The sequence below is a fragment of the Euphorbia lathyris genome, chromosome 7, assembly GCF_963576675.1.
Source record: "Euphorbia lathyris chromosome 7, ddEupLath1.1, whole genome shotgun sequence".
Taxonomy (NCBI): Eukaryota; Viridiplantae; Streptophyta; class Magnoliopsida; order Malpighiales; family Euphorbiaceae; genus Euphorbia; species Euphorbia lathyris.
The window spans coordinates 61,935,640-61,955,966 of NC_088916.1; the positions used below are offsets into that span (position 1 = coordinate 61,935,640).

Below are 20,327 nucleotides of genomic sequence, written 5' to 3' on the forward strand. Positions count from 1 at the left end.
CGAATTGCAACACATGACATCTTACAAGTAAAAGGAATCTCACTAGCCTCTTGATGCGTGCTTTGTAAGTGTAATACTGTAATACTGAAACTGTTGATCATTTTTCATTAATTATGTATTGGCTGCAAAATTATAGGAGATAATTGGGGTCCACGATTATGTATTGGCCACTTTGCAGCACCTTTGTCTTCCACGACATTTGACTAAACTAAGGAAAGCTATGATCATTACCTGTCCGTGGCTCATTTGGCGGACCAGAAATAATGCTATTTTTGAAGAAGATTTCCCTTCAATCCAAAATATTCTCTCCAAGCTTTGGAGCTTTGCTCGTGAAACTGCTGTTGTAGGTAGAGAAAGTCGCACTATGCCTACCAGGCATCATGTTCGTGACAGACCTCCACCTGCCCCTAGCGATGTCATTCTGGTTCTCAGGCTCAGCTCACCTGCTAGGTGGACCAAAGTCAATACAGATGGATCAGCTGCTGGTTCGCCTGGCACGGCGTGTTCCGGGGGCATTTTCCTTAGTTATAGAGGCTTCGCACGAGGTTGCTTCACCTTTCCAATTGGCATCAGTTATAAGCATATTACTGAATTTCAGGCAACAATATTTGATGTTGAAATGGCATGGGAGAAAGGATGGCATTACCTCTGGATTGAATCAGACTCGTCTTTGGTTGTCAGTTTACTACGTCAACGTTCGACTTCTGTGCCAGGGTCAATTCGCCAAGCATGGCTGAACTGCTTGCGACCCTGCTCTCTAATGAATGCCACAATCACGCATATTTATAGGGAAGGTAACCGGGTCGCCTACGTCTTGGCTCGCTATAGTGCTTCATCCACAGATATTATTTGGTGGCCATCGGCCCCTGCTTTTTGTCAATCCTTTATTTTTGACTTTACGTTCGACTTAACTCTTCCTCTGCACATATTTTTCATTTTTTTCTAATAAAGGGTTGTTCAGTGCAAGGGTAAAGGGTGCCAGCCTTGCTGGGATTTCTTGCTCTTGCTCCTGATCACATCTCATCTTCCATAAAAAAAAGTTCTAACAATTAGAGAGAGAATTAAGATTGCTATAGTTATTTAGAGGATTGGTGTCATTTTAATTTCTACTTTTTTATAATCAGAAAACTTGTATTACGAAGTGAGAAGAAAAACATCATTCTGAATACACGATGAAACACAAACATGAAAATCTTCAACTAGAATTTTCAAATGAGATAGAGAACGTGTCCAACCAGCTAAATTATATGCGACAACATTCGCTTGACGTCTAATGAACTTGATTGAGCCAAATGCACGTGCAATCTCAATAATATCTCCTAGAATTACACCCAACGAGTTTGACAAAACTTGATATGCTTTAAGTAAATTGATAGCTTTACGGAGCACGAGATCTCCCACATTTAGATCCACAAGTTTGGCATTTTTATCATGGTAAGCTGCAATCCGCTGTTTGTATGCTGCCATGCGTACATAGGATTGATCCCTGCGATCTTCAATCTGATCTAGGTGCTCCCTTACTCGTTTGCCATTGTCCTCTTCACAATAAAAGGCCACTCGGTCACTGGGGACCTGTATTTCGACTGGAATAACGGCTTCAACGCCATGAGAAAGGGCGAATGGTGTTTCCCCTGTAGCCGTCCTTGGGGTGGTGCGATAAGCCCATAAAACACTTGTTAGTTGATCCGCCCACTTCTTATCATGCTCTCCCAATCTATTCTTTATCCCCTTCACGATCGTTCGATTGGTTACTTCGGTCATTCCATTGGACTGGGGATAATAAACGGAGGCGAATCTGTTCAGGATGCCCAACCCCTCACTGAAAGCCTTGAATTCGCCACAGTTGAACTGTGTTCCATTATCGGTGATGATGGTATGTGGAACACTGTATCTTCCTACGATGTTGTCTTTGACGAATTCCACCATTCGTTCTGCAGTAATGGAGGAAACAGCTTCAGCTTCTACCCATTTGGTGAAATGGTCCACTGCCACTACCACGTACCTTCTTTACCGACGAGTCGGGGGAAATGGGCCGACAATATCTATTCCTCAGAGGGCGAATGGACCCCCTTCTATGATTGGCCTTTGAATGTGTTTGGTAGTATGTGATTCATTCGCATGAATCTGACAATTGTGACAAGATTCTACCAATTTTTGGGCATCCAATTCAGCCGTGGGCCAGTAGAAACCTGCTAACCTGGATTTTTTCAAGATGGCGGCGGATGCTTCATGTGCCCCACATGATCCCTCATGTAGCTCTTTGAGGATCTGTTGCCCTTCTTCCGGTAGAATGCATTTCAACCAAGGATGACTAAAGGACTTTCTGTAAAGGCCGTCATTGATCAAGGAGAAATAAGCTGCTCTCCTGACTATCCGCCGTGCCTCTTCCTTGTCTTCAGGTAAGGTTCCATTTAACAGATATTGGCGAATGACCGATCTCCAATCATCTTCTACCGTTGTGAGTAGGGATACCTCCTCTGAGGCAAATGCTGGAGCTATTTTAACTTCTAAGGGACAATCCGGATCTGTCCAGTTTTCTTCACAAGAGGCCATTTTGGCCAAATGACCAGCCTCTGATAAGTTGCACCTGCGTTCTTAAGCCCGAAGGGCATAACTTTGAAACAATAAGTGGCTTGGTGTGTTACGAACGAGGTCTTGATTCTATCTGAGGGCTCCATAGGGATCTGATGATAACTTGACTTCACATCAGTAAAGGAATACATTGCGTGTCCGGCGGTTCCATCTACAAGCATGTCAATACATGGCAAAGGATAGTTGTCCTTGGGGCAAGCTTTATTGAGATCTGTAAAGTCAATGCACATACGGTAAGATCCGCCAGCTTTTTTCACCAACACGATGTTCGCCAACCACTGAGTGTAAAGTATTTCCTCGATGGCATCCGCCCTCTGGAGCTTGGCGATCTCTTCCTCAATCACCTTCTACCTTTCCGGGCCATGATTTCTCCGTTTCTGAGCCACAGGAACTGCATCCTTATCAATGTTGAGTTTGTGAGTGATTACGTCTAGGCTGATTCTGGGGAGAATTTCATCCTTCCATGCAAAGACATCCTCCGCCTCATAGAGCACTTTGGTGATTGCATCTTTAATCTCGCCCTTGAGCCCCTTAGCCATTCGCACCTGCTTTCCATCCGCCATAAGGTACATTTCGGTCTCGCCCAAGGCCATTGTGACGCGCTCCTCTTCATCTTCCTCCTTAGATTGGGGGCGAATCATTAATGATGTCGAATACGTCTCTTGGGCCACCTTTTGGCTACCTTTGATCATCACACCTCCTTTGGCCGTGGGAATGTAAAGTGTTAAGTGGCGAATGGAGATAAGAGCTGCAACTTCAGAGATAAAAGGTCGTCCGAGGATGATATTGTAAGCTAACTGACCATCCAAGACCGAAAACTCTAAATCTCCCCTCCAAACTTGATCATCGTCTGTAAGCTCACAGTCCAAAGTAACTTGGCCTTTTGTTTGAATAGTATGTCCCGTTACTCCCAAGATATCGACCACGGTTGGCTCTACTTGAACAGGATCAATCCTGAGTTTGGCGAAAGCTCCTCGGGTAATGACATTGCAAGAACTTCCAGTATCAATCATTACCCTTTTCATCTCCCAGCCTTCAACCATCATAGTGACGACCAGAGCATCTGCATGGGGTGATATCTCAGGACCTGCATCTGAAAAGGGGCGATTTAATGACGTCCTGTCAAGGGCAGTAGTCCTTGCCTTTTTCAATGTTGGCTGGTACCCAGGTCCGCCTGCTATGACATTGATGGTACCCTTTCCTTTCTTCTTTGGGTCCTCCTTGGGTCTGTCACCTTCTCCTCTTTTGCCTTCCGTTTGGATGAAACGATCCAATTTGCCCCTTTCTATGAGACGCTCAATTTCTCGTGCTAATTCCCAGCATGCATCAGTGTCATGGCCATTTTTCTTGTGGTATTTAGAATAGTTTTTAGGGTTTTTACCATTATTGGTATACTCCCCCCCCCTTTGGTTCGGGGTATGAAATGCTCCGCTTGTGTTGGCTGTTCTCGATCCACATAAGAACTTCACTCTTAGAAGCATTGAGAGGTGTAAAGGAGGTGACAAACGTTGATTTATTCCTAGAATCTCTTCGCTTGCTTCGGGAGGAAGGATCCTGACGCTTGTCTTTGTCCCGGTCTCGAAGACGAGATTCGTCCCTGTCTCTTTTTGGCGATGATGGTGAACCTCGGCGAATGTCGTCCACCTCTATAAAATCTTTACAACGCTCCATCAGCTCCGCCATGCTGGTGGGTTTCTTTCGGATGAGATCTTCCTGCAAACTTTTGCAGGTAGTGTTTCTTACGAAACATTCCACAGCTACGGAGATATCCACATCAACGATTTGTATGCACAATTGGTTGAAAGTGTCCACATACTCCCGAAGGGGTTCATTCGCTTTCTGCTTTAACTCAAAAAGCTTTCCAGATTTCACCACTGCAGGAATACAACCGGCGAATTTAGCACAAAATTCCCTGCTCAATTGATCAAAGCTGTTTATCGAGCCCGGAGGTAGAGATTGAAACCACAAATAGGCTGGGCCCCCCAGCGTGGTGACAAACATTTTGCAGAGCACGGGCTTGGTGGCTCGGTTGAGCCTGGCCAGTATTCGATACTTTCGAACGTGAGCTTCTGGATTATCTTTGCCTGTGTATATTGCGAGATTGGGAATCTTAAAAGCTCTTTCCGTCTCCTCCGCCTCAATCCAAGCTGCAAAAGGCGAATCTCTATTGGCGAACGGGTTGTGCCTGGCATTTTCTTCATTCATACGGAGCACCAGGGCCCTTACCCTATCATCAAAATTTTCCAGATCCGCGCTGGGACAGCCTCTTCGTGGCGATCTGCTTGGAGAAGAAGAAGAAGAAGAAGAACTTGAATCAGACGATGGATCTGATGGCGAACGTCTTCCTTCATTACTGCGTCCACTTCCTCCTCCGCCTCCTCCTCCACCACCACCTCTCCCTCCATTTCCTCCACCTGGGGGAGTCGGACCGCTTCCTCCCCCCTGGCCTCCTGACGTGATGTGTCCAACAGTTCCTGAAGGCGGCGGCGGTGGTGGTCCACTTGCATGGGATGCCTTTTCTGGCCTTTTACTTCGTCTACGGCCAGTAGATGGGGGCGATCTGCCACGACGGGAGGATCTTGCTCGTCGGGGCGAAGGTGACCTTATCCGCTTATCCTTCTCTTTTCTATGCTTCTTGCGAGTTGGCCCTTTAGATCCGCCAAGGGATAAATTCGTCCGTGGACGCTTGGGTATATCGGACCCACCAAGATTCAACCCCGGACCCCCAGATCTGCCAGGAAGGGTTGTATTATTTCTTTGACTTCCTTCACCAGGGAATAACTCCCGATTAATTGGTCGCTCGCCACTTGATATCGTGGCAGTTAACATGGAATCCGTGTTGTGAGCTTGAAGGAATGAGGAGCTATGGGCACCTGGTCCAAGGCCAAAGTTTAACAAAGGCAAAGATGAAACGGTTGAAGTAGACGTCATACTCCAACACGGAGGAAGAGTCATATATGTTCGAAGGCGATTTCCTATCTCGAGTCCATATCGCGCCTCGATATCTTGTGCACACATATTGATAAAAGCAGCGGTAGGCATGTTATTGTCGACATGCGTTATTAGAGCGGTTGTATCGGTGCGACCAGCACTAGATGGTGTAACTAACGGTGCTTCAATCCCTGAGGAGGGATTTTCACCTCCGTTGGTCATTGCGTTTTCAGCGTGAATGAAAAAACCCTTTGTTTGATTAAGGATTCCACGTTCACCGCACCAATGTTAACTTGAGAAAAAATCCTTGATCGGAGCACTTCCCTGTGAGGTGCCATTGGGATCGGCCGGGGACACTCCGATGCCAAAGTCAGTAAGATGGATCAAAGAACCCAACGGAATTGACAAGAATGGTGAGAATGTGTGTGTACCTTGATAACCTAGGGGATCAGGCTATATATAGCTGGAAAGTTGTAACCTTCAGGTAACTAGAAAGTCTCCATTAATGCCTCATTAATGGCGGTTACGGGTTATTCTGAACCTGGCAGATTAGCTAATTAATAACTCATTAATGATCTTTTATGGCCGAGTCAGCGGCCAGCCGTTATAGAGGCGAAGGGAGAGATTCGCCCCATAGGTCCGCCAGCGGATCTCTCTGAGCTGATCTGGGGAGATCCGCCAACCAGCTTCCTTTAGGAGACCACTACGCGGCGTACTTTGAGGTGAATATCCCTTTTGGTCCTCAGGATAATATCTCAATGTTATCAATTTTCAAGAAATCGCTCAATTCACAACCTAGAATGCAATTACCATAGGCTTGCCAATATATCAAATCTCCACCACTTAGTATGAATTCAAGTCAATAAATCAAAGGGACTTAAAACAAGGTGTATTGTAGGCTAGGGGTAAGGTTTGGAAAGGAAATAAGAGAGAAGAGTGATTGATGAGAATGGAAATGGCCAAAATAAAAATCAAACAGACTTATAAACAATGCTCATGAAACATTGAGCATAAAAACTTCTTTTCTTTTCTACTTCTTTTTCCCTTTTTTTGTTTTCTTCTTTTTTGTTATTTTTTTTCTTTGCACTAAAATTGTTATTAACAAAGAATATTTACTGTTTTGTAATCTAATATCCATTGAGACACCTTTGGAAGCACAACCACATATAACTAAAGGACTTATGCTAAATCCTCATACTTTGATGAACTTGTGGTCAATTTGAATATGGAAATTGCTCAAAGCAACAACTAAACATAGAAATAAATGAAAGAATGTACAAACTCTGATGGCTAGCATGTCCCTGGCCAAAGGACTCGGACAAAGGTGTGTCAAAAATGGAAAAAGGCTCAAATGTGGCTAAATAAGGGCTGGTACTGTTATTTTTGTTAGTCTTGAGCAAGACTAAGGGTTCAAATTTTATTTGAAATGGCTAAGAAAAGAAACCTACTGCCCTTATCATTTTTAATACTCGGATACTTCAGTGTGGTCTCGAAATGCATAACATGGCAAGTTCTAGAATTCCAAACTAGAATTGGATAACACTCGGAAAGAATAGAACAAAGTGTAATGTTTTTGTTCTTGCATTTAGGCTCAAAAACTTTCCAAAAATTGGGGTCAAATTGGTGTTGCTTCATCGAAAACGTCTGTCATGTAATGGGAGATTAGTCAAGTGATTCATATGCATGCTCAAGACAATTGTGCAATCCCGACCTTTTGAAATCGAAAGCTTTATTCAAAACAAAACTTAAGGATTTCAGTACTAAGTTGGCAACCTATTTTCAACCAAGTGCAAAACTGAGAGCTAGCATTGTTATTTCTAGGGACAAAACAAAGGGTGTACACCCCACACTATTTCAAACTTATTCACAATCAGAAATTGGTGTGCACCTCACACTTAGTCAAAAATCAGTTCCGACCCCAAATTTACATCAAAAAATTAAATAAATAAATAAAAATTTACCGCAGCACATGTAAACCAAAGCAAAGCTCCCATCACACCAATCAGCACCAAATATATATATTTACATTCTATTCTACTCAAGTCTCCTCTCCCACTTATAACATGCATCGTCTCGAAGTAAAAAGAGAAACCATTAAGAATCTAAGGTCAGGAGTAGAATAAAAGAAAAGAGTAAGAGTTACTGCCCCGTGGAGGATGGTGGCCAGAAGCTAGGGGTTGTGGTGAAGGGGTTTGACCTGCCGTCAGGTAGGAATGAGAGGGGGAGTGGCGGATTGAGGGATAGAATTAGGGACTTCTTCTTCTTTTTTTTCTTTTATACCTGTAAAATCAAAACCCAGAAATTTAAGTCATTTGGAGAAGATGATGGTAAAATTGGTTATTCCATATGAATTGAATAAATAAATAAATATAAATGACAGATGCTGGTCCTGGGCAGGACCAACACTGGGTTGCCTCCCATTAGCGCCGCTAGTTAACTTCTTTGGCTAGACGGAATTGAGCTTCAGGCTAGTCTCCAGGAACTTGTATCTCCACAACTTCACCACTTTCAATCGGGATATTCTCATAAAATGGCGTGAGACAATGGCCATTTACTTTCTGCACTTTCCCGTTCTCCAAACGCTGAATTTCCACTTTCTTAGTCTTCAATTTGTGAATCCTCGAACTCTCACAAGCTTCATTCCTTAGTTCCTCAAGTTCTTGTCCTTTTAACTTCCTGAGTTTTCCTGCTTTATCAATATTCATGTTACACTGCTCAACTACCGGTGTTTCTTGCACATCTTCTCCAATCTCCTCTATTTTGCTGCTCACATCTAAGCTTTCTTCTATAACTACTTGCATCCTGTCTTCCCTACTGTTGGAAAAATAGGCTAACATATAGCAGCGGAAATATAAATTTTTTAACCTATTTCCATAAACCACAAGATCCGTTAACCGTTATTTCATATAAAGATGGATAAGAAGAAATACCTTTTAGAAGTTCTATCTACTGTTGCAAACGAAGTGCCCACAACTTCAAAAGAGATAGAAACTATCTACCAATCTGCCCCTATCCGAAACAGACCTTCAGACCTCCGAACGACAATCCCTTCGGTGGAAACGTGGAAGAATATGTCTAGAAGCTCCTGTCCAAAAATCGCGACGATCCGACGGTTCAATCTCCGGGAATCCGCGAAATCGTGAACTGACCTGATGTAGGAGTAGTAAAACGAATTTCTCCCTTTTTGTTTATTTTTCTTCTTCGAGTTCCCAAACACGAAATAAAACACGGGAAGATTAATTTAGTATCAACCGTTGAATAGCAACCAAAGTAGATTGCCTCTAACTAATCAACACAAGATCAAGGATAAAAGAAATAGATAAAAATTAATTGATCAAACGAAGCCGTAGAGAAATCTCGTCCTCGAACTAGGGGTGTCGAATTTTCTCTCTCTTGGACTAGGTGAATTTCGAAAATCACAAGTAGGGTATGGCTTGCTTGGATTTCGAAAATCTCAAGGGAATGAGTATTTATAATCTCTTGTATCTAATCCCTAGTTAGATAGAATTAGGTTACTGAATAGGAATTCCATTCGGAATAGAATTCCTAATTATTATCTCACTATATATCTAATATATTAAGGATAATAATAATAACCTTATTGGATAATAATAGGAGTATATTAATCTAATTAAAACTCCTAACTTAATTATCTCTTAATTAATTTAATTCATATTCCTAATCTAATTAGGATTCAAATTAATTATTCATGTATATTACTACATGAATTTCGACCCCCTTATGTCCATGGGCCTTATTGGGCTCAATTGGGCTTCTATCAATTAATTAACATCTATCTCTCTTTTAGGTTCCAAGTCTTATGTGTGATCCATTAGGTTCTTATTGCTTCTAGCCGTATGCAACGTTATTAAATTAATTTTCAAAGAATTATATTTAATCTTTGCATAACGAAATGATGTACAGAGTATGTGATTAGCAAGTCCGTAATCATTCCCCTAGAGCTATAAGAAGACAGGTTGATTCTGTCGTTAACCTTTCCGTATTAGTTACAGTATAATTCGATCCTTTATCAACTACATCCTTGAACTGAATCTTATGACTATGGGTGATGTCAAGTCACATATAGCGAGACGTTCGTTTTACTTGTACAGGCCGAGTCAACTCAAAAAGATAGGTTAAGTGAAATCTGTATTTCTTACTCTTAAGCTATCACCTTGCAAGGATTTAGAGTCGAGTCTTCCACAAGCGATCCATGGATGTATCTCCCATTTATCGGGAGTGATAAATGCTCAATCCAATATATAACGACTCCGCAATTACTTCCTGTGATACCCAACGTCTACTATTCACACCCCAGAGTCATCTCTGTTAAGGATCGTGTTACACTAGAGTCAAAGCATCACATTCCGTAATCCAGAATACCAATTAATATTCCTTTGAGTCTGAGGATTAGTTATACCTATTAATACCAATGAGATGAACAGGTGACAAGGATGAATCTACCCATCCTGTTATCTCAAATCGGATCCCCAATCCTAATGAACAACGTTTCATCGGATCTATGTAACTGTCCAGATATCTGTATATATGAAGCTTGTGAGACCAGCTTTCTATCGGACAGAAGACATTGTTACATACAAGTCTCAACAGTGATATGTCAATCCCAAACACATCACTTGACTTCGGGTGGTTTTAAGTTTATCAGTTTACTATAAAGTTTTGTCTCACTTCATGCTTGTATGAACACTTTATAATCACTTTAAATAAACTTACGAATTTCCTTTTATTAGACTTTATTTAGTGCTTAAAAGGGATTGCCTTTATATAGTTATAAAACATATATCTCATTAAACAAATGATATAAAGAACAATTCATTTACATTAAGTTTGTATCCTAGAACAATTGTCTATAGGACACTAAACCCCAACACCTACATGCTTCAAAAACTTGATGAGTTATTGGTTCAATAGCATCTATGCCACAAACAAAAGACACTTCATTAGGAATTTTCATGGCCTTATAAACATCAAATTGAACAATTTTACCATCAAACTCCATAGTCATTGTTCCTTTGTGAACATCGATTTTTGTCCGAGCAGTTGTTAGGAATGGTCTACCTAACAGGATTTCTGATGAATCTGAAGAGTGATCTTCATCTTCCATGTCTACGACATAGAAATCAGCTGGGAAAATTAAACCATTAACCTGCACAAGAACATCTTCCAACAAACCTTCGGGATAAACTATAGATCGGTTAGCGAGTTGGATTACTACTCCTGTTTCCTCTAAAGGACCAGCATTTAAAGATGAATAAATTGATTTAGGCATGACATTAATTGATGCTCCTAGATCACACATTGCTCTCTTAATACTAGTACTCCCAATTTGACAAGAAATAGCAAACATACCTCTATCCTTACATTTTTGGGGCATTTTCTTTTGGAGTACAGCAAACACATTCTCACCCATGGTAATCTTTTCATACCCAATTTTTTTGATCTTGTTAGCACACAATTCTTTAAGGAATTTAGCATATCGAGGGATTTGTCTAATAACATTAAGCAATGGAATATTCACCTCAACCTTACGAAATACCTCAAAGATGTCTTTCTCTTCTTTTTCCTTCTTTAATTTGGCTAAACGTTGAGGGAAAGGGACCTTAATTACAAAAGGCATGTCTTGCTCTTCGGATGACTTACCAGCTGAACCTTCTGTAGCTAAACCTTCCATTTCTTTTTCGAATACCTCCTCTTTGCTTGCAGATTTCTCTGACATAGTCTGTTCTGATTCGGAAGTAGGCTTAGTCTTGGGCAAAACTAATTCTTTTCCGCTGCAAAGTGAGATTGCACTCACATTCTGTCTCGGATTTGCCTCAGTTTGTGAAGGTAACTTCCCCTGGGACTGTATTGCACTCAGAGTGGTCGCTATCTGACTCATTTGCTTCTCTAGATTTTGGAAGTTGGCTTGAAAATTGGCATTGACCTTGCCTTGTTCTTCCTGGAATTTCAGCAGGTTAGACATAACAAATTGATCATTGGAATTTGACATCATACCTGAATTTGGATCCATTTGAACATATCTATATTGTTGAGGTCTTTGTTGATATTGTTGGGGAATATTCGGTTGAAGCACATTATTTTGCTGCTCGTAGCTGAGGTATGGATCATACTTCTGTGGAGGTTGCCCTTGATATCCAAAGACGACATTGATCTGCTCCGGTGTACCTTCGTGCAATGCGGGACATTCATCTGAGGCATGTCCGATAACTGAGCATATCCCGCATGTTTTCACTCGAGCTACCTTCCCTACAACCAAATTTTGTATAAGAAGTATTTAATTTTTCTTCAATGGAAGAAGTACCTACCTCATACGCTTTTCGTGGAGCATCTTGTTGTTTCCCAAATTGTTGGGAAGTTGCTGCCATGCTTTGGATCAATTCTTTAGCAGCAGATGGCGTTTTATCAATGAGGCTTCCCCCACTTGCAGCATCTACCATTTTTCTTTCCATTCCTAATATTCCCTCATAAAAATATTGAATAAGAGAATGTTCAGTTATCCCATGTTGGGGATAGCTTGCACATAGCCTTTTAAACCTCTCCCAATAGTCATGGAGTGTCTCAATATCTTTTTGCCTTATTCCACTAATCTCCCTACGAATCATTGCTGCTCGAGAAGCTGGAAAATACTTTTCTAGGAATGCTTGTGCCATACCCATCCATGTTGTGATGGATCCAGAGGGTAGGTTGAGAAACCAGTCTTTAGCCGCATCCTGCAAAGAAAAGGGAAAAAGCTCTTAATTTCACTTGTTCCTCGGTTATTCCTTGTGAACTCATACCTGAGCAGACCGCATGAAATTCTTTGAGATGATTATGTGGATTTTCGCTTTCCATTCCATGAAACTTAGGCAAATAATGAATCAGTCCCGATTTAAGTTCAAAAGCCGCATCTAGGACTGGGTATGTGACACATAAGGGCTGCTGATCAGCCTGTGGCGCATGAAGCTGTCTTAAGGTTCTGTTTGCCATCGTTTCTTCTTCAAATGACTCGTTTTCCTCGCTGGAAATTTCCTCTTCTTCACAAGAACTGGAAGTTTCAGCACCTTGTAATTTCTGCAACCTCACTTCTTTACGAAGTCTTCTTGCTGTTTTTTTTATATTTCTGAATTAAAAAGAAGTTGCTCTGAAGTTTCAGACCTGGTCATATATGGAATTAAATCAAGTTAAATTAATCTCCGGCAACGGCGCCAAAATTTGATGGGTGTCGAATCCACCAAAGATAATTATAACTTCACTTAGCCGAAAACAGATTGTAAAAGAGCAAGTAAAGGTCATACCCAAATGATTAATACTGATCTAATCACAAATATAACCAAGCAATTAACAAAAAGTAAATAGGGGGGATTGAAATTGTTGATTAATGAATAAATAAATTTGCAAAATTGAAATGAAATTAAATTGGTGATTCTTATATGATGGAATTTCGATCAAGGGAAATTCACAGGCTGAACAATTATTTCCTTATTGATCATTGAAAGTGAGATGATATCATAATTGACTTGATCTGGATTGGTTATAGCCATTCCTTATTCATTCTCGAACTAATCCTTCCTTAATTGTAAAGCAAATCCTAGAGCACCTAAAGATAATTCCTATTCGGCTAGACAGTTCTAGCTTAGCGCTTAGAATTTAACCTGTCGAAAGCATTAGGGATTAGAAGGACCCAATCTAAGTTAACCGAATTCTTAGCGATTTCGATTTAAACTAAATCACATGTTTATGCGCTTGAACATAGTTAGGATTTCAGATGATTACAAATCCTATAGCCTAACGTTGTTTCAATGAATGAAAAAGTCGAAGCCCGGCCGAACTGTAACCTAAACTTTCATTGAAGGTCTGATTTCATAGATCGATAAATATGTAAACAGATCACATAAAATTAGATTACTGAAATTAAGAACAACAATCTCACAATTGGAAATAAAGCTAGCCTTTGATTAATCCCTTAATCGATAAAGTGTTTAGCTACACATAGTCATGAATTCGACTATGATAACCATTAAAGATAAAAATAAATAAAGCTAACTAAGAACCCAAAAAGAGAAAAAAAAAACCTCCCAGAAGAAGTTTTGTTCTGCATCTATTTATAGAGAAAATCTCATCCTAAAAGTTAGGTAACCAAATAATATCTATCTAAATCAGCAACCTCTTTTACAAATTTCAAATCCCTGATTTTCTGCCTTCTTTTTCGAGTTGGAAAAGGTCCTGGTCAATTTTAACATCAGCAGATTCGGAGGTCCTTAGTCTTGGGCAAGACTAACTCCATTTTCGCTTCAGCTCCTTTAATTCAGCACCAAATTCCTTTCTGGTCCAAAGTTTCTTCAATTAAGTCCAATTCTGCTCATTTTAATCATTTGAGTCATGTGGAGGCAAATCAAACCAAAACAAGCAATAATACCCAAAATAACACCAAATTAATTAAATAACCTAGCACTAAAGTGGACATTTGAACGTTGAATTGGAGACTTATCACTACCCGATTCAATAAAACCTCAAAACTCACTGCAGCTTCCAGTAGCCGGGCAGTTCCTTGTTTTTTTCATGAGCTCCTGTAATAGAGTTGAAATCTCCTATTACTACCCATTTTACATCTGACCTAAAATTTTGTGCCAATAGATCAGACCAGATGTCAGGCATAAATCTGACCATTGTCCCACTGTCCTACATTATTGTCACATCCGTGTCTAAATTTCTAGAAAACGTCCGATGCCGATTGAGGTCGTCTAGGGTCAGGTGTGACAATTATGCTTCTGGGCCTCCGTGATTCTCTCGATTTAGGTTTCTATCAATGTGGATTACTCACCCTTCCATACATGAGGTTGTGGCCAAATATTAGAGTGATTATACTCTATCTCTGCCCCCTGCACAACTTCTTGTCCACAAGCTGCGGACTCTTCGGCCTGTCTGATGTGATATTGGTTATGAAAAAGAGATAATAACCAAATCAACAAGTTTTCCCGATCTATCTTAAGGAATTAATAGAATCAAATAACAAACATAAATTGGTGATAACAAACCAATCCCAAAGAATTAAAGACAATGAAAGGAGATCTGACCTTACACCTTCGAATAATTAAATTGGAACCTGAGTGTTTGGCGATTCACAAGTACCTTACCAAAATACTTGTTCACGATCAAGATAATATTGCAAGAATGATGACCCGGTCTCTCAAGCTCACAATAAAGAATTCAATCCCGGATTGAAAATAATTCCCAAAGGAAAAGAAGAACTTTTGTTCATAAAAATATTGATTTCTGATTGATGAAAATAATGAAGAATACAAGCCTTTATATAGGCTACAAAATAAACCTAAACCTAAACTAAAAAGAAAGTTGAATCCTAGTGCATCAAGGTAAAAGAAATCCTAATTAGACAAGGAAAAACATTAAATTCGTTTTTGTCCTTTAGAGCCCAATTTCAGCCCATTAATTAACATTATTTGGGCCTTTTAATTAGCTAGAAATAAGCCCAATCAAACCTATAAGGTTATAGCATTAATTTTAATGAGTCCCAATGGGTTTTGCACATGCCAAACACATGCAAGTCCAAAGCTTCTCTTAAAATATGATCAACCTTTTTACATATCACTATTATGGGCTTGGGCTTGGATACAACACAAAAACACACCATCTTTAATGACTTCGCTAGAATTCATTCCTTGTTTAAAGAAGCTCAAGATGAGTCCATTAAGCATTTGTTGGTCTTTCTTTGCACGATTCTTCGTCATAGGTCCAATTGACAGCTCCAATGGATCCCTCATGCTTCTACTAGGCTCTTTAACTCCAAGCTCCTTTGTTCCATGCTCTTGTGCTTTTGATATCACATCATTCCCTCTCTCTTGAAAAGGATTTGTCCTCAAATCTTCATCTCCTACATCAAACAAAGATAAATCAGCCACATTAAAAGTTGCATGCACACTATACTCACCTGGCAAGTCGAGCTTGTAGGCATTATCCCCAATTCGTGCGACTACTTGAAATGGACCATCGCCTCTAGGATGTAGCTTTGATTTTCTCTGAGCGGGGAACCTTTCCTTGCGCATATGCAACCACACCCAATCACCGGGTTCAAATAGAACACATTGTCGACCCTTGTTAGCTTGCTTTGCATAATGCTCATTCTTCTTCTCCAGTTGTTGTTTCACTTGTTCATGTAACTTAAGCACCATTTCTGCCTTTTTCTTTCCATCTAAACTTTTCCTTTCATCAACAGGCAAAGGGATCAAGTCTAATGGTGTCAAAGGATTAAAACCATAAACAATTTCAAATGGTGAGAAGTTAGTAGATGAATGTATAGCCCTATTATAAGCGAACTCAATAAATGGTAGGCATTCTTCCCATGACTTAAGATTCTTTTGAATAACTGCCCTAAGAAGTTGTCCTAAAGTTCTATTTACTACTTCGGTTTGACCATCAGTTTGAGGGTGACAAGAAGTAGAAAACAACAGTTTAGTCCCCAATTTATTCCACAAAGTCTTCCAAAAATAGCTTAAAAACTTAGGATCTCTATCACTAACTATACTCTTTGGCATCCCATGCAGACGAACAACCTCTCTAAAGAACAAGTTAGCAATATTAATAGCATCATCAGTTTTATGGCATGGTATGAAATGTGCCATCTTAGAAAAGCGATCTACAACCACAAATATGGAATCATTACCTCTCTTAGACCTAGGTAAAGCCATCACAAAATCCATGGATATAGCAGTCCAAGGTTCATTCGGCACAGGTAATGGAGTGTATAAACCATGAGGCATAACTCTAGACTTAGCTTTCTTACAATTAATACAACTAGCACATATTCTTTCCACATCACGTTTCATATGAGGCCAAAAGAAATGTTCAGAAATCATGTCCAAAGTCTTAGCAACCCCAAAATGCCCCATCAAGCCTCCACCGTGGGCTTCCCTCACAAGAAATTCTCTATGTGAACATTTAGGCATGCATAATCGATTATCTCTAAATAAGTAGCCCTCATGTCTATAAAATTTTCCAAAAGCAGTAAGTTCACAAGCTTTATAAATAGATGCAAAGTCTAGATCATCAACATATAATTCTTTGATATACTCAAATCCTAAACACTTAGCATGCATCACATTCAATAAGCTAACTCTCCTACTTAATGCATCAGCAACTACGTTTTCCTTCCCTTGCTTATACTTAATCACATAAGGAAACGTCTCTATAAATTCCACCCACTTGGCATGTCTTCGGTTCAATTTTTGTTGACCCTTAAGATGTTTCAAGGATTCATGATCGGTGTGGATCACAAACTCTTTAGGCCATAAATAATGTTGCCACATTTGCAAAGCCCTAACTAATGCATAGAGTTCTTTATCATAAGTGGGATAGTTTAAGGTTGCACCACTAAGTTTTTCACTAAAGAAGGCTATAGGTCGACCCTCTTGCATTAAAACAGCACCAATCCCTACTCCCGACGCATCACACTCAATTTCAAACGATTTATCAAAGTTTGGAAGTGCTAAAACGGGGGCAGAAGTTAGTCTTGCCTTAAGCATCTCAAAAGCATCCTCTTGTGCTTTGCCCCACTTAAAGCCAACATTCTTTTTTATTACCTCGGTTAGTGGTGCGGCAATGGTACTGAAGTTCTTCACAAACCTCCTATAGAAACTCGCCAAGCCATGAAAGCTCCTCACCTCGGTAACTGAATTTGGCGTTGGCCACTCTTGAATGGCTTTCACCTTTTCAATATCAACAGAAACTCCTTGTGCTGAAACAATAAAACCCAAAAACACAACTTTCTCCATGCAAAATGAGCACTTAGAAAGGTTAGCGTATAATTTCTGTTCTCTCAAAACATCTAATACAACCTTAACATGTTCTATGTGTTCTGCCTCAGATTTAGAATAGATAAGAATGTCATCAAAATAAACAACAACAAATTTACCTATAAACTCTCTCAAAACATGATTCATTAATCTCATGAAAGTACTAGGTGCATTTGTTAAACCGAAAGGCATAACTAACCACTCATATAAACCATGCTTAGTCTTAAAAGCCGTTTTCCATTCATCTCCTAATGACATGCGAATCTGATGGTACCCACTCTTAAGATCTATTTTAGTGAAAATAACAGCCCCATTTAATTCATCCAACATATCATCTAACCTAGGGATAGGATGACGATACTTTACCGTGATTTTATTGACGGCTCTACAATCGATGCACATCCGCCAAGTTCCATCTTTCTTTGGTACTAGGATGACTGGTACAGCACACGGACTCATAGATTCACGAATCAACCCTTTTGCCATTAGTTCCTCGACTTGCCTTTGTAGTTCTTTTGTCTCCTCAGGGTTACTTCTATAGGCTGGTCGATTTGGAATTTGTGCTCCGGGAACAAAGTCAATTTGATGCTCAATTCCTCGAATCGGGGGTAACTTATTAGGCATCTCTTCGGGGAATAAATCCTTGAATTCCTGCAAAAGAGGGGAAATACTAGAAGGAAGGTTAGACTGACTTACAGAAGATAAACAAAAACTCTTACAATAAAATAATAATAAATTTTTGTTTTCAAAATCAGCTTGCTTTACATCCCTCAATTTAGCATATAAAGATAGATTTTGGCTTTTGTTAATGCTCCTCTCTTTTTCTCTCCTCTCACCCTCATTTCTCGACCTCACTAATGCCTTTTCACTCACCTCTTCTCTCTTCACACCCTCACTGATTTTATCACTCTTATTTTCTCTCGCCTTAACCTTTTCCCTTCTCACAGATTGTTCTTGTAACATTCTTTGCATGTAGAGCTGATCTTCAAACACTTCAGCAGGTGATAAAGGTGGCAAAATATACTTCTTCCCATCCTTAGCAATAGTAAATTTATTTGTTCGACCATGATGTAGTGCTGATCGATCGAATTGCCAAGGCCTCCCCAATAACACATGACATGCTTGCATAGGTACTACATCACATAATACCTCATCAGAAAAAGAACCAATAGAAAAGTTCAGAAGCACCTGTTTAGTAACTTTGAGTTCGTTACTATCATTCAACCATTGTAACCGATAAGGATTGGGATGTGGAATTGTTGATATCCCTAATCGGCTTGCTAACACATTGCTTACCACGTTGCAACAACTTCCTCCATCAATAATTAGTAAGCATGTTTTTCCAAGTATGTTGCAATGAGCATGAAAGATGTGCTTTCGTTGCTCAATGTCACCACTCACTCCCATCTTCAATGTTCTACGAGTGACTAAGTTAACTCCATGTCCTCCTTTACTATCCACCTCTTCTATATCACTACAATCTTCTAAGGTGGGCATATCATCTGATTCATGTTCGGACTCACTTTCGGATATTAACTCACCATGCTTCATAACCATCGCCTTTTGATTCGAACACTCTCTTGCATAGTGCCCTCTCCCTTGGCACTTAAAACACACAATTTCACGAGTTCTTGTGGGTTTTTCAGTAGTTTTGTATTTTGGAGTAGTTCCACCAATTTGCAACTTCCCAAATGCTTTTGAATCAACCTGAGGCGTTTGGTCACTTTTAGAGCTAAATTCAGATTTAGTTTTGAAATTACCTCTTGGATCTGACTTCCATGGAGTGGAAGTAGTGCCTTTGAACTTTGATCTCCCTTTCTCAACCTCTTGAAGTTGTCTCTCAATTTTTATCGCTTTATGGAGCATCTCGTCCATGTGGAAATAAGTTTGTAGCTCAAGAGGGTTGCGAATCTCCCTCTTCATTCCCATGAGAAATCTAACCATGGTAGCTTCCTCATCTTCTTGTATATCAGCTCGGATTAGTGCCATCTCCAATTGTTTGTGATAATCTTCAACAGATTGGTTACCTTGAGACATGGATTGGAGTTCTTTCAACAACTCCTTATAATAGTGAGCCGGCACAAATCTCTTTTTCATGACCTTCTTCAATTCACCCCATGTTCTTATGGGTTCATCACCATCTCTTTTTCTTGTGCGCTTTAATTGGTCCCACCAAACAGCCGCATATTCAGTTAGTTCGGATACTACAAGTTTCACCTTCTTCTCCTCGGAATACTCATGTATGTCAAAGATTGTTTCAACCTTTCGTACCCAATCAAGATACGCCTCTGGGTCACTAGCTCCTCGAAAAGTAGGCATTTTAAGTTTGATAGCATTAAGATTACTATCTTTTCAATCGTTACCCCTTTTTCGGTATCCAAACTGCTCCTCCTCTTCAGACTCGGATAGTTCATCATCAAAATTCAATCTCCCGCGTCCTCCTTTCTTTTGGCTTGATTTCTTTTGGTTTGAAACCAAATCAGCCACAATAGCCCCTAACCTCTTCATCTCACCTACAATAGCTTGTTGCCATTCTTTAGAATCAACATCGTTAACGTTGTCCTTTTTAGGTTCGTTAGACATGACAAAATATATAAAGAATGAAAGAAAAGTGAAATCTAGTCTAAAGCAAGAAAAGAAGAAAAAGAAAGTAAAAGAAGTACCTCACAACCGGTTCAATCACTCTTTTATATTATCTTGATAGATCACAAGGATTATCTCGGGTAATATAAATGCCAATGAAGCAAAAGAATGACAAAATAAAGTAGAGCAGAAACTAGAAGCAAAGAAGACTAATATTGTAACGATAACCAAAGTTTAGCACACTAAGAATAGAATAAAAGACGATTTTCGAAGAAGAGACAAATGTTTGAAAGAAATTTTAAGAATGTGTGTTTAGCATGCAAATTCTAGAAAACTTGTAACTTTAGTACAAACAATGAGCCGAATTTTTTTTTTTTCCTTTTTTTTTTCTTTTTTTTCCTCTTTTTTTTCCTT

At 39.8% G+C, this 20,327-nt stretch overlaps 1 protein-coding gene across 1 annotated transcript; it reads right to left on the reverse strand.

Annotated features, from left to right (window-relative positions):
• Positions 1-7,991: 7,991 nt before the first annotated feature.
• On the reverse strand, positions 7,992-19,649 carry LOC136200436 (uncharacterized). The gene is made up of 10 exons (XM_065990813.1): positions 19,602-19,649; positions 18,301-19,433; positions 17,829-18,159; positions 16,180-17,750; positions 15,470-15,819; positions 15,311-15,412; positions 12,331-12,626; positions 11,846-12,254; positions 10,420-11,790; positions 7,992-8,353 (listed from the first exon to the last, which is right to left on the reverse strand). The coding sequence occupies exons 1-10, from the start codon at positions 19,647-19,649 to the stop codon at positions 7,992-7,994; spliced, it is 5,973 nt and encodes a 1,990-aa protein (XP_065846885.1).
• Positions 19,650-20,327: the final 678 nt, after the last annotated feature.

Coding starts and splice junctions, on each gene's coding strand:
- LOC136200436 (XM_065990813.1), bottom strand. CDS start 19,649: ATGCCTACTTTTCGAGGAGCTAGTGACCCAGAGGCGTATCTTGATTGG. Junction 12,627..15,310: donor GCTTGGAGTTAAAGAGCCTA/GTAGAAGCATGA, acceptor TAAAAAAAACAG/CAAGAAGACTTCGTAAAGAA. Junction 11,791..11,845: donor ACGAAAAGCGTATGAGGTAG/GTACTTCTTCCA, acceptor ATTTGGTTGTAG/GGAAGGTAGCTCGAGTGAAA.